General features: G+C 41.5%; 1 protein-coding gene across 3 annotated transcripts in view; it reads right to left on the bottom strand.

Annotated features, from left to right (window-relative positions):
- LOC124795449 (suppressor APC domain-containing protein 2) overlaps positions 1 to 15,303 on the bottom strand; it is a 128,033-nt gene that overhangs the window by 88,594 nt on the left and 24,136 nt on the right. For all 3 annotated transcript variants that reach the window (XM_047259471.1, XM_047259472.1, XM_047259473.1), the window contains exons 3-4: positions 6,214 to 6,921; positions 6,040 to 6,137 (exon numbers count right to left, since the gene is read on the bottom strand). In XM_047259471.1, coding sequence (XP_047115427.1) covers positions 6,040 to 6,137; positions 6,214 to 6,921 — 806 coding nt within the window. The remainder of the gene's footprint in view (positions 1 to 6,039; positions 6,138 to 6,213; positions 6,922 to 15,303) is intronic.

Raw genomic sequence — 15,303 nt, 5'->3', positions numbered from 1 at the left:
AAAACAAAGATGCTTTAACTTACCAAACGAGAAAGTGCTGGTACGTTGATAGACACAAAACAAACACACAAATATTTGTGTGTGTTTTTTATTGTGTCTATCAACATACCAGCGCTTTCTCATTTGGTAAGTTAAATTATCTTTGTTTTATATATATATATTCAAATAGTCAGTTTTACAAAACATAATACACAATATGTTGCTGCATTTTCTCAAACTGAAAGTAAATACTAAGTGTTAGCTGATGACTAGCATAAACGCCTGAAACAGAAAAATGAGTACAATTTTTTTTTTTAAAACAAAAGTACAGAAATGTATCAACTCTCTGAAGTATTCACAAGAATATATTAAATTAACATATCTATGCACTGAAGTATTCACTTGTAGTTGGTAGACCAAATGAGGTGACATGAAATATGTCGAACTGTGGAAAGGAATAGTTTGCTGTCGTACTACTCATCAGTTGTAAGGTCAGTTTGATGCCATTCTCCAATTGCATGCAGTCCTCTTTTCGTTAGCATAATTGCTGCAGCCCTCATCATTGACAGTTTGCCTTATACTTAGAAATGCCCTTAAAATTCTTTCCTAACAGAGTTAGATCAAGTTCTTCTGTAACACTACTTTTCAAATACTTCCAACTGTTTCATTTCTGCTTTCCCTGATGTCCACGTTTTGCACTCATAAAGAATTGTTTTTCATTAACCTTTTTCTGGCCTCAAGGTTTATATTTTAGGATGTTTGTAGCAACTTCTTGTTTATAAGAGCTCCTTTTTTATGGATACACCTAAATACTATGAATTTCTGTCATTTTCCCTTGATTATCTTCTCTATTTTCAAGATACAAAATCTGTTCACATCTTCAAGAAACTGGTCTCAGAGTTTAATATTTAGCCATCAGTTGCTACATATGCCATTATATAGGGTGACCCAAAACAAACTTCCCACATTTGAAAAAAAGGCAAACAGAGATACTCGTTTATTAAAAAATACGAAATGTTGTTGAAAACACATTGTAAACTAAGTACTGTGTTACGAGTTGAATTACTCTGTATTAATGTGTGGCAATGACACAACTGACAATAACATCATTGTCAATAACACCCCCTACTACCCAATAACACCTCTCATTTTGATTGGCTGCAGCACTTTCATTGAGTAAGGGAGGGGAGTGGATGGGCAAGAGAAGTGGTGTGCAGCATGTTCACTTACAACTCTCCTGTAGTTAGTACGAGTCGGAGGTGAGTGGAGGGCTGAGAGAAGTAATGATCGGCACATTCATTCACCACTCTCCTGCTATGTTCAGTCATTATTGTAATTTGCTCTGGAGCTCACCGTACATATGCAATTGGAATGTTTTTCAAACGCAACAATTTTGCAATTATGGTGCAAAGAGCTTTTTGTGTAAAGTTGCTTTTCGCGTAATGAAAATGTTCCTGATCAGAAGAGTGGGTAAAGAGTTTCTGAACAGCATGTTCAGCATTGAAAAAAAATCATCTGGCCAACCTAAAAATGCTCATACGTCATAAAATATTATAGGTGTGAGACAGTTTGTTTTGCAGCACCCCAAAACAACCTGGAAGAAAACATGTTGCAGCTGTTGAGCTTCCACATGAGATAGTAAGAAGCAGTTTACATGAACACCTGCACTTTCATCTGAGTAATATTGGCAGTTTTTGTACAGTGTCAACAGTCACATGAGAACATCTTGCAAAGTGTCCCACAAGATGCTGCAATTTTGTGTAGTAATGAAGCACATTTCCACTTAAGTGGTTGTGTAAACAAACAAAATTTCCACTACTGATCTGACCATAACCCCCAAATTCTGCTCAGTAGACTATTGCACTCTGATAAAGTGACTGTATTTAGTGATATTTACAGACATGGAGTTATTGGTCCATAATTTTTTTGAAGAGGAGGTTGTGACAACTGTGGTCATTTTCCAACATTATGATGTCACGTTTGAGAACTTTTCACAGGTTCAGCTTCAGGACACAGGGCTGGATAACTGTGATGCGCAATTCTAACAAGATGGCACTACAGCACACATTGCTGGGATTTCAATGAGAGTATTCAGTGACCTGTTTCACGGCAAACTTACCTCATTATGTGCTAATGACGCTTCGCTTTTTTCTTTGGGGTCACCTTCAAGCTAAGGTTTACATCAGTCCCACACTCTTGCTGACCTCAAGAGAATAAATGAAGTAGAGGTAGCAGCTACTCCACAATACATGACATTTCAAGTGACACAGCTGACAACGCTTACCAGGCGTCATTTTAAAAACATAGTCTTTACAAACTGTGTCTGCCCCGATAGCTGAGTGGCCAGTGCGGCAGTCTGTCACGCCAATGGGCGCGGGTTCGATTCCCGGCTGGATCGGAGATTTTCTCCGCTCAGGGACTGAGTGTTGTATTGTCCTCATTACCATTTCATTATCATCAGTGGAAGGCAACGGGAAACCACCACTGGAATCACTTCCCTAGATGCTCATGCAGTGGACCTCTCTGACGAGGTTTCCCCCATAACAAGACCTGCCGTAAGGCAGAACACAAAGTTAAGTTACAAACTGTTACCATACCCATCATATATTGAATAAACAAGTTTCTCTCTATAACCCTTTTGGTCATAAAGCACTCAACTCACTTCATTTTCACTTTTGACAACTACCACGATGTCATCGGAGAATCAAAACAAGCTAATTCTTGTGACAAACAACTCTTACATTGAGATAGTCCTGCATTTCCCTAATTGTCTCTCAATAAACAAACTGAACATAAGTTCAAAATGTGCATTTAGTGTTCACAAATTTAATTAAGGCAGTATGTATGAACTTATTTAGTTGGGGGTGAAACAGTTACATACAGGTGTACAAGAAAAGGTTAAGAGATGTGGCTGTGTGCCTATTTCCAATCCGAGGTCCCTCTTTCAATTTTTTGACGTAATTGACCAAATTTTGACATCAAAATTTAATAGGCAATATAATGTCCTTAGTTATAATTAATAAGAAGTTCTTGGAATTAAGTCAATGCTTATAAGACAATTTTTCAACCTAACAATACTTCAGTTCTCACTCACACTCATTACTGTCTTTACAACACTAGTTTTGTTCTAGTTATTGTCACTCTTAAATATTTCCCATGAAACTTACGGAATCTTAAATCAAATACTGTTTCAGATACATAACATTTCCCATCACCTATTCATCACTGTTGATATTAAAACTCTGAAGCTTTCTCTTCATAACTTCTAATTATATTACCATCTCTATTCCCTCCAAACTAACTAAATAAGCAAAGACCAAATATGGCTAAAATTCAAAGAAATAGTATTGGCAGCAACTGAGAGATTTATAACAAGCAAATTAATAAGAGAAGGAACAGATCCCTCATGGTATGCAAAACATGTTGGGGCAATGTTACAGAAGCAATAAAAAAGGATTGTCACATTTAACAAAACCTCCAAGATTGGCAATGTTTTAAGAAGCTTGAAATTTAGCGGGTACTTCAATGCCAGATGCTTTTAACAGTTTCCACACTGAACTCTGTCTTGAAATCTGGCAGAAAATACTGAGAGATTCTGGTCATATGTAAAGAATACCAACAGCAAGTCACAATCAACACCTTCACAGCATGTTACTGATTACAGTGTCACTAAAGCACAGTTAATGACCATAGTTTTCCAAAATTCCTTCACTAAACAAGATGCAATACATTTTCTGGAATTCAAATCGAGAACAGCTGCCAACAGAAGGAAGTTAGAACTAAACTGAAACACCAAAGAAACTGGTACACATATGTGTATTCAAATACAGAGATATGTAAACAGGCAGAATACGGCACTGCAGTCGACAACACCTATATAAGATAACAAGTGTCTGGTGCAGTTGTGATCAGTTACTGCTGCTACAATGACAGGTTAGCAAGATTTAAGTGAGTATAAACATGGTGTTATAGTTGGCACATGAGCGGTGGGACACAGCATCTCCGAGGTAGCAATAAAGTGGGGATTTTCCCGTATGACCATTTCACAACTGTACCACGAATGTCAGGAATCCAGTAGAAATCAAATCTCTGACATCACTGCAACTGGTAAAAGATTCTGCAAGAACGGGACCAACGACAACTAAAGTGAATTATTCGCTGTGAAGAAGTGCAATCCTTCCGCAGATTTCAATGCTGGGCCCTCAACAAGTGTCAGTGTGCGAACCATTCAACAAAACATCATCCATATGGGCTTTCAGAGCCGAAGGCCCACTCATGTACTCTTAATGACTGTGTGACACAAAGCTTTATGCCTCACCTGGACCCCTCAACACTGACACTGGACTTTTGATGATTGGAAACATGTTGCCTGGTTGGACGAGTCTCGTTTCAAATTGTATTGAGTGGATGGATGTGCACAGGTAAGGAGACAACCACATGAATCCATGGACTCTCCATGTCCGAAGGGGACTGATTAAGATGGTGGAGGCTCTGGTATGGTGTGGGACATGTGTAGTTGGAGTGATATGAGACCCCTGATATGTCTAGATATGACTGATAGGTGACACATACGTAAGCACCCTGTCTGATCAACTGCATCCATTCATGTCCATTGTGCATTCCGAAGGGCAATTCCTGCAGGACGATGCACGTCCCACACGTTCAGAACTGCTACAAAGTGGCTCCAGAAACACTCTTCTGAGTTTAAACACTTCTGCTGCCCACCAAACTCCCCAGACGTGAACATTATTGAGTGTATCTGGGACGCCTCACAACATGTTGTTCAGAAGTGATCTCCACCCTCTCATACCCTTACCAAGTGAGGTGGCGCAGTGGTTTGCACAATGGACTTCGCATTCGGGAGGACGGCGGTTCAAATCCATGTCTGGTCATCCTGATTTAGGTTTTCCGTGATTTCCTTAATCGTTTCAGGCAAATGCCGGGATGGTTCCTTTGAAAGGGCACAGCTGACTTCCTTCCCCATCCTTTCCTAATGTGAGCTTGTACTCAATCTCTAATGACATCATTGTTGACGGGACGTTACACAGTAATCTCCTTCCCCTACCCCAAATTCTTTAACTACTACATTACCTTTTACTGCATTTCCAATTCTTAACTTTTGTTGACATTTATTTCACTTTTACTAATAAAAAGGTACAGAATAGTTCATCTCACTTAAGATTCTCTGTAGCTCCCATACTTGAACCTCATCTACTATCCTCTTACTTCTACTGACTACTTGAAATCGAAAACACATTTGATCAAAAAGCAATATTATCCAGGGAATGTGTCACCCAAAAGAACTTGACACCCCAATCAGGATGGCACCTCAACGTGGATTAAAAATACATGATAGTGTAGCAAAGATAACAAGGATCAGAGGCTTCTATAAAGAAGAATTACACACAAAGACATAAAACACATTTACTCGCACTTACAAGAGAACCTCTAAACATTACATTTTAGGACCACAAGTTTTAATCAAACTAAAACAAAGAGAAGATGATTGAGGGAGGAAAAAAAAAAAAGAAAAAAAAGTGGGACAGGGTACTGTGTCATGAGAGACCCAGTGGGATAGGACAAGAAGAAAACTGAAAATGGAGGATTAGTAGTCTAATGCATTTGAAAAAATCTAAGAATAAAAAGTGGCCAAATGAGATAAAGGAACGCAGATTAAAGCTGATGCCTAGTTCACAAAACTAATCAGCAACAGAAGAAAACGAAATGAAGAAGCAAGAGGGGATTATGAAAGAATGACGATCTGGAGAGATAGCAAGAAAAAGGTGGAAAATGTAAGAGAGAGACAAATAAGAACAATAGGTATAAGTGAAAAGCTGGATATAATGACAGAATAGAAGAGGGAGGGTTGAGACATGTGGTAAACAGAAATTTTATCTATCTTTACTAACATAAAGAATTAGTAGTAATCAGATGGCCCAAAGGTAGATGATAAGGATTAACATTTTATAGACTGCCTAAAATTTAGCACAAATATGTGAAAATATAGCAAATTCTACATGCTTTAAAGATGCAATAATAATAATAATAATAACTATTCACCATATTATAATCAATGCCATTCTGCAAAGTATGACGTCTTGGCTCCCTTCTCCGTACACTTGTTTTTTTGTGAGGGACGTTTGGCTGTTCAGGCTGCCCTGGAACAAAAATAGTCAATGAATAATAATCATGTTTGTGCTATAATCATTCTATTGAAGGAATAATTTAATTTACCTGAAGGCTTTCCATCCCCAGAACTACGTCCTCCGCGTACTGTTGAACGTTGCTCTGAAATTGGATATCCAAATTTTTTATCATTAGACGATTTTCCAAACTCATGTTCATTCATCATTAGACCCATTTGCCAGTTCTGCAATGCAGTCCTGATTTCAGCCTTATCTAAATTCCTTTCAGAGGCACCATTTCTATCTGTATTTGTGGTAAGCATAGCTCTTTCTAAACCAGCTGCTGTTCGAGGTGGTTTCGGTGGAGCATACAGAGCAGTACTAGGTTTTACATTTGGAATGGTAAGCTTTGCATCAGTGTTATAGTTATGAAACTCACTGACATCCGTCTGAACAGTGTCTTTCCTTTCGACGATTAGCTGTGGCATACTTAATGTTCTTTGTTGAGGCATAACATTGGGACGAACAGTTGCAGTATTGGTTGTAGGCCAGTGAGCTTTTGGTGATGATTCATTATCCAACAATGGTGCTGATGGTGGTCTTACAGGTTGTGATGAAATAGGAACTTCAGATGTGATCTGCTTGTTCATTTGTATCCTCGTACTCTCAACTTGATTCCTAAGTAGACAAATTTTTAAACCTGCACAGAATCTTTCAAATGACAGAAGGCCATTTGGAGGTGTTACTTTCTGCAAGCTGTCAATAACCCCTTTTGGTAATCCTTTTGTGCCATCATCCTGCCAACGATTTTCAATTTCTGAAACAAGTCACAAAAATAATTACTTATAAAAAGATGCAAGATCATGGTTCAGCTGGCACATAGATTCAATTGAATTTCAGACACACTAATGATTTTATAGTAGTACTATTGGTTCAGTATCTAGTACGGGGTAAGAACAAGGCACACAGAAAAAAATGAAAACATCAAAGTTATATTATGGAAAGGACAGGTTGCTACTCATGATGTAGAGGAATGTTGAGTTGCAGACACACACAATAGAAAGAGTGGTAGACAAGTGAGCTTTCGGCCAAAAGGCCTTCTCCTAAAGTGGACAGTACGCACATATTCACACAAGCACAACTCACACATACGTGACCACTGTTTCTGGTCACTGAGGCCTGTGGGCAGAGACAGTGGCTGTGTGCAGTGAATTGTGCTCATGAAAATGTGTGCAAGTTGTCTATTTTAGAAGAAGGGCTTTTGACCAAAAGCTCACTTGTTTCACAGCCTTTTTGTTGTATCTGTTTGTGACTCGACACCTTCTCTATGTGGTGAACAGCAATCTTTCCATTTCATAATATTGTCATTAGTCCATCCTGAGTTAACATATATATTTAATGCTGATTGATTCATAGATTCAATCAGTCCAAATGACATAGGATCTGTATTTTCCACAAGGGATCATTAAAGTTCTCACACAACATGTATACGAAGAAAAATACTCACAAGCCACTGAATTAAACAGATACCTACCTAGTAGCATACAGTAACGTCTCTGACAATGGTAGCAGCACCTCATCTCACACACTCCAAGGGACAGCTTAACATTTAGCATGCGGCCGACATGATATTACATCTTCAGGAGGAAACAGAATTGTGTGGCTGACATAATATTATGTCTTGGCAGTTGCAATGTTTCTCTGTGGAGTCAAACTATATTTACGGCTCCCGCAAAGTCTGAGTGGTCTGCAGGCTTTGTACTTTCAACCGTGAAAGCTAGATGGCAGCAGCAAACTCGGTGGAATCCTTTGTGTTTACGGAAGACTTTGTTATTGTAGTTTACTTCGAAGACACTGTCTAGTGTTGGCATCCTCTCAGTTTCATTCATTTTGAGTGTTTTCGTGTTGATTTTCTTTTTGATATGTGCAGTGAACAGGATAAATGTTTGGAGCAAATGATTTATGAAGTCCTTGACGAGTCTTCAGATGGTGAAATAGGGCTGTCCGAGTGTGTGTGTGTGTGTGTGTGTGTGTGTGTGTGTGTGTGTGGGGGGGGGGGGGGGGGGGGGTTTATGGGCGCTCAACATCGAGGTCATCAGCGCCCTGACACACATTAAGGGCTGTCTGATGACAATCGGATTATATATCTTCTGAAAATAGGGGTAAGTCAAGATTTGTTTTGGCACGAATGTTTTTTTTTGTTAGCTTCCCAGAATTTTATCTTATGAATTATGCTCCTGCAGGTACTTCAGGAAATGAATCAGATCAGAAACTTCCTGCCCAGATTAAAACTGTGTGCCAGACTGAGACTCGAACTCGGGACCTTTGCCTTTCACAGGCAAATTCTCTACCAACCGAGCTACCCTGGCTATGACAGAGGGATAGAGACTTGCGCCATAGGGTGGTGGGGTTTTGGGTTCCGCTGGATAGGTCAGGAGTCCACTACACGCAGCAAGCGGCTACACGGGTAGCAGGGGTTGTGTGGCGTGGACCTTTTTTTTTTTTTTTTTTTTTTTTTGTGGTTTTAGGGCGCAAAACTTCTATGGTCATTAGCGCCCAGACCGTGACGTAGAAAACAGGAAAAAAACGAAATTTAAAATCAGCAGCAATGGGAACAAAGTCATAAAATTTGAGAAACTAAAGGCAGAAGGAATGCTTAAAAATCCACTATAGAAAGGGGTTCGTTGTCACCCAAAAAAAAGGCTTCAAATGACTGACGTCATTTCACTGTCACTAATAAACTGTAGAACGCGGTCAGCTGAGCGCGTGTCATCTGCTAAAATCGACGATAGATCAGGCGATAGCTGTAGACGGGAGCGTAACGGATTAAAATAGGGGCATTCAATTAAAAGGTGTCTGACCGTCCACGGCTGAGAGCAGTGGGGACAGAGTGGGGGAGGATCACCACTTAAAAGATGTCGATGACTAAAAAGACAGTGCCCTATCCGGAGTCTAGCTAAAATTACCTCCTCCCGACGACGCGATCGGGAGGAAGAGGTCCATGCGCAAGGAAGTGCTTTCACTTCCCGCAATTTATTATGGGGAAGTGTTGACCAATGCGCATGCCATAAATGAGCAACTTGGCGACATAAACCGCTCCGTAGATCGGTAAACGGAAGAGACTGAATAGCTGGCCGAGGAAGAGAGACTGCAGCCTTGGCCGCTATATCGGCCGCCTCATTTCCACAGATACCAGCGTGTCCTGGGAGCCAGAGGAACGCCACTGAGACGCCCCCCAGGTGGAGCAAGCGCAGACAGTCCTGAATCCGGTGGACCAGAGGGTGCACAGGGTAAAGAGCTTGGAGACTTAGGAGAGAGCTGAGAGAATCTGAGCAGATTACGTACTGTATCCGCTGATGGCGGCGGATGTAGTGGACAGCCTGGAGAATAGCGTAAAGCTCCGCAGTATAAACCGAACACTGGTCGGGAATCCAAAAGTGATTTGGGGTGTCGCCAACAATATAGGCACTCCCTACACCTAACGATGTTTTCGAGCCATCGGTGTAAATAAATGAGGCTTCCGTCATTTGTGCACATAGAGCAGCAAATGCCCAACGGTAAACAAGTGTAGGGGTACCATCCTTGGGAAATTGACATAGGTCTCTGAGCAAGTCGATCCGGGGACGGAGCCAAGGCGGTGCTGTACCCCAAGTTGTCAAGAAGGTTTTAGGAAAGCGGAAGGAAAGAGAATGGAGCAGTTGACGGAAGCGGACTCCCGGGGGTAGTAGGGAGGAGGAGCGGCCTGCATACCCGACATCAAGGGAGGCGTCGAAAAAAAGGTCATGGGCTGGATTAGCAGGCATGGAAGACAAATGGCTAGCATAACGACTCAGAAGGACTGCCCGCCGATTGGATAGCGGTGTGGCGTGGACTGGGCGGTTTTTTTAGGTTAGATGGCCTCGGGCAAGCACAGAAAGGGCAACAGCCTCAAAGGGTGTGGGGCAAAGTCAGGACATGTGGGGACCAAGCAGCAATCGGTATTGTAATTGTAAACTGTCGAAGCTGCATTGGTAAAGTACCGGAACTTCAAGCGCTGATAGAAAGCACCGAAGCTGAAATCGTTATAGGTACAGAAAGCTGGCTGAAGCCAGAGATAAATTCTGCCGAAATTTTTACAAAGGCACAGACGGTGTTTAGAAAGGATAGATTGCATGCAACCGGTGGTGGCGTGTTTGTCGCTGTTAATAGCAGTTTATCCTGTAGTGAAGTAGAAGTGGATAGTTCCTGCGAATTATTATGGGTGGAGGTTACACTCAACAACCGAGCTAGGTTAATAGTTGGCTCCTTTTACCAACCTCCCGACTCAGTAGCATTAGTGGCAGAACAACTGAGAGAAAATTTGGAATACATTTCACATAAATTTTCTCAGCATGTTATAGTCTTAGGTGGAGATTTCAATTTACCAGATATAGAATGGGACACTCAGATGTTTAGGACGGGTGGTACGGACAGAGCATTGAGTATCATTATACTGAGGGCACTATCCGAAAATTACCTCGAGCAATTAAACAGAGAACCGACTCGTGGAGATAACATCTTGGACCTACTGATAACAAACAGACCCGAACTTTTCGACTCTGTAAGTGTAGAACAGGGAATCAGTGATCATAAGGCCGTTGCAGCATCCCTGAATATGGACGTTAATAGGAATATAAAAAAAGGGAGGAAGGTTTATCTGTTTAGCAAGAGTAATAGAAGGCAGATTTCAGACTACCTAACAGACCAAACGAAAATTTCTGTTCTGACACTGACAATGTTGAGTGTTTATGGAAAAAGTTCAAGGCAATCGTAAAATGCGTTTTAGACAGGTACGTGCCAAGTAAAACTGTGAGGAACGGGAAAAAACCACCGTGGTTCAACAACGAAGTTAGGAAACTACTGCGAAAGCAAAGAGAGCTTCACTCCAAGTGTAAACACAGCCAAAACCTCTCAGACAAACAGAAGCTAAACGATGTCAAAGTTAGTGTAAGGAGGGCTATGCGTGAAGCGTTCGGTGAATTCGAAAGTAAAATTCTATGTACCGACTTGACAGAAAATCCTAGGAAGTTCTGGTCGTACGTTAAATCAGTAAGTGGCTCAAAACAGCATATCCAGACACTCCGGGATGACGATGGCATTGAAACAGAGGATGACATGCATAAAGCTGAAATACTAAACACCTTTTTCCAAAGCTGTTTCACAGAGGAAGACCGCACTGCAGTTCCTTCTCTAAATCCTCGCACAAACAAAAAAATGACTGAAATCGAAATAAGTGTCCAAGGAATAGAAAAGCAACTGGTATCACTCAACAGAGGAAAGTCCACTGGACCTGACGGGATACCAATTCGATTCTACACAGAGTACGCGAAAGAACTTGCCCCCCTTCTAACAGCCGTGTACCGCAAGTCTCTAGAGGAACAGAAGGTTCCAAATGATTGGAAAAGAGCACAGGTAGTCCCAGTCTTCAAGAAGGGTCATAGAGCAGATGCGCAAAACTATAGACCTATATCTCTGACGTCGATCTGTTGTAGAATTTTAGAACATGTTTTTTGCTCGCGTATCATGTCGTTTCTGGAAACCCAGAATCTACTATGTAGGAATCAACATGGATTCCGGAAACAGCGATCGTTTGAGTCCTAACTCGCTTTATTTGTTCATGAGACCCAGAAAATATTAGATACAGGCTTCCAGGTAGATGCTATTTTCCTTGACTTCCGGAAGGCATTCGATACAGTTCCGCACTGTTGCCTGATAAACAAAGTAAGAGCCTACGGAATATCAGACCCGCTGTGTGGCTGGATTGAAGAGTTTTTAGCAAACAGAACACAGCATGTTGTTATCAATGGAGAGACGTCTACAGACATTAAAGTAACCTCTGGCGTGCCACAGGAGAGTGTTTTGGGACCATTGCTTTTCACAATATATATAAATGACCTAGTAGATAGTGTCGGAAGTTCCATGCGGCATTTCGCGGATGATGCTGTAGTATACACAGAAGTTGCAGCATAAGAAAATTGTAGCGAAATGCAGGAAGATCTGCAGCGGATAGGCACTTGGTGCAGGGAGTGGCAACTGACCCTTAACATAGACAAATGTAATGTATTGCGAATACATAGAAAGAAGGATCCTTTATTGTATGATTATATGATAGCGGAACAAACACTGGTAGCAGTTACTTCTATAAAATATCTGGGAGTATGTGTGTGGAGCGATTTGAAGTGGAATGATCATATAAAATTAATTGTTGGTAAGGCGGGGTACCAGGTTGATATTCATTGGGAGAGTCCTTAGAAAATGTAGTCCATCAACAAAGGAGGTGGCTTACAAAACACTCGTTCGACCTATACTTGAGTATTGCTCATCAGTGTGGGATCCGTACCAGATCGGGTTGATGGAGGAGATAGAGAAGATCCAAAGAAGAGCGGCGCGTTTCGTCACAGGGTTATTTGGTAACTGTGTTAGCGTTACGGAGATGTTTAGCAAACTCAAGTGGCAGACTCTGCAAGAGAGGCGCTCTGCATCGCGGTGTAGCTTGCTCGCCAGGTTTCGAGAGGGTGCGTTTCTGGATAAGGTATCGAATATATTGCTTCCCCCTACTTATACCTTCCGAGGAGATCATGAATGTAAAATTAGAGAGATTCGAGCGTGCACAGAGGCTTTCAGACAGTCGTTCTTCCTGTGAACCATACGCAACTGGAACAGAAAAGGGAGGTAATGACAGTGGCACACAAAGTGCCCTCCGCCACACACCGTTGGGTGGCTTGCGGAGTATAAATGTAGATGTAGATGTAGATGTAGAAACAATTAAAATCGCTCAAAAGTGGAAAGGCCGCTGGACCTGATGAGATACCAGTTCGATTTTACACAGAGTACGCAAAGGAACTTGCCCCCCTTCTTGCAGCGGTGTACGTTAGGTCTCTAGAAGAGCGTAGCTTTCCAAAGGATTGGAAAAGGGCACAGGTCATCCCCGTTTTGAAGAAGGGACGTCGAACAGAGGTGCAGAACTATAGACTTATATCTCTAATGTCGATCAGTTGTAGAATTTTGGAACACGTATTATGTTTGAGTATAATGACTTTTCTGGAGACTACAAATCTATTCTGTAGGAATCAGCATGGGTTTTGAAAAAGATGGTCGTGTGAAACCCAGCTCGCGCTATTCGTCCACGAGACTCAGAGGGCCATAGACACGGGTTCACAGGTAGATGCCGTGTTTCTTGACTTCCACAAGGCGTTTGATACAGTTCCCCACAGTCGTTTAATGAACAAAGTAAGAGCATATGGACTATCAGACCAATTGTGTGATTGGATTGAAGAGTTCCTAGATAACAGAATGCAGCATGTCATTCTCAATGGAGACAAGTCTTCCGAAGTAAGAGTGATTTCAGGTGTCCCGCAGGGGAGTGTCGTAGGACCGTTGCTATTCACAATATACATAAATGACCTTGTGGATGACATCGGAAGTTCACTGAGGCTTTTTGCGGATGATGCTGTGGTATATCGAGAGGTTGTAACAATGGAAAATTGTACTGAAATGCAGGAGGATCTGCAGCGAATTGACGTGTGGTGCAGGGAATGGCAATTAAATCTCGATGTAGACAAGTGTAATGTGCTGTGAATACATAGAAAGATAGATCCCTTATCATTTAGCTACAAAATAGCAGGTCAGCAACTGGAAGCAGTTAATTCCATAAATTATCTGGGAGTACGCATTAGGAGTGATTTAAAATGGAATGATAATATAAAGTTGATCGTTGGTAAAGCAAATGCCAGACTGAGATTCATTGGAAGAATCCTAAGGAAATGCAATACGAAAACAAAGGACGTAGGTTACAGTACGCTTGTTCGCCCACTGCTTGAATACTGCTCAGCAGTGTGGGATCCGTACCAGATAGGGTTGATAGAAGAGAGAGAAAAGATCCAACGGAGAGCAGCGCGCTTCATTACAGGATCACTTAGAAATCGCGAAAGCATTACGGAGATGATAGATAAACTCCAGTGGAAGACTCTGCAGGAGAGACGCTCAGTAGCTCGGTACGGGCTTTTGTTGAAGTTTCAAGAACAGACCTTCACCAAAGAGTCAAGCAGTATATTGCTCCCTCCCACGTATATCTCGCGAAGAGACCATGAGGATAAAATCAGAGAGATTAGAGCCCACACAGAAGCATACCGACAATCCTTCTTTCCACGAACAATAGAAGCCTGGAACAGAAGGGAGAACCGATAGAGGTACTAAAGGTACCCTCCGCCACACACCGTCAGGTGGCTTGTGGATTATGGATGCAGATGTGGATGTAGATGTAGAACTCACGACCCATCCTCACATCTTCAATTCTGCCAGTACCTCGTCTCCTACCTTCCAAACTCATTCTGGAATCAGATCATGTTTTGCCTTCTACATCTACGAATACTCAAAGTAGAAAAAGAAGCAGAAGTGACTTTGATGGTGACTGGACAGATGTTGACAAAATTCCTGATATAGCTGTATACACAGGATCTCACAGATTGGTACAGAATGCATCTATCGATGACTCAAGTGATCCTTTAGATATATTCTTCTATTTCTTCGACAATACTCTCATGACAAAGATGAAAGAGCAGACAAATCGTTATGCCAGGCAAAAGCTTACTAACCTGTGGTATGACAACGATCTTCTGCCTAATTCTAGGTTCAAACAGTGGAAAACTGTAACAATTGCAGATATGAAAAAATTCCTTGCTATTTTGCTGCATATGGCAATAAGTGACAGGCCAAACATGAAAAGCCACTGGAGTACTGAAGCTGTCGTCAGCCATAATTTTTGTCCCAGTGTTTTGTCAAGAGATAGATTTATAAACATTTTATCTATGTTTCACCTCAATGATAACACAAAGGCTAAAAAGAAATGTGAAACCGGTTTTGATGCACTTTACAAAGTTAGACCTCTCCTCAATTCATTGAGATAATTTCCAAAATATTTATTATCCAGAGGAAACAGAAACAGTTGATGAAGGAATTTGTATCTACAGAGAAGAGTGGGCTTCAAGGTTCATATGGCCAATAACCCCCCTATGAACCATGGACCTTGCCGTTAGTGGGGAGGCTTGCGTGCCTCAGCGATACAGATAGCTGTACCGTAGGTGCAACCACAACGGAGATGTATCTGTTGAGAGGCCAGACAAACGTGTGGTTCCTGAAGAGGGGCAGCAGCCTTTTCAGTAGTTGCAAGGGCAACAGTCTG

The sequence above is a fragment of the Schistocerca piceifrons genome, chromosome 4, assembly GCF_021461385.2.
Source record: "Schistocerca piceifrons isolate TAMUIC-IGC-003096 chromosome 4, iqSchPice1.1, whole genome shotgun sequence".
NCBI lineage: Eukaryota > Metazoa > Arthropoda > Insecta > Orthoptera > Acrididae > Schistocerca > Schistocerca piceifrons.
Note: the sequence above shows the minus strand (reverse complement) of the source record. Positions and strands in the feature narration are given on the sequence as shown.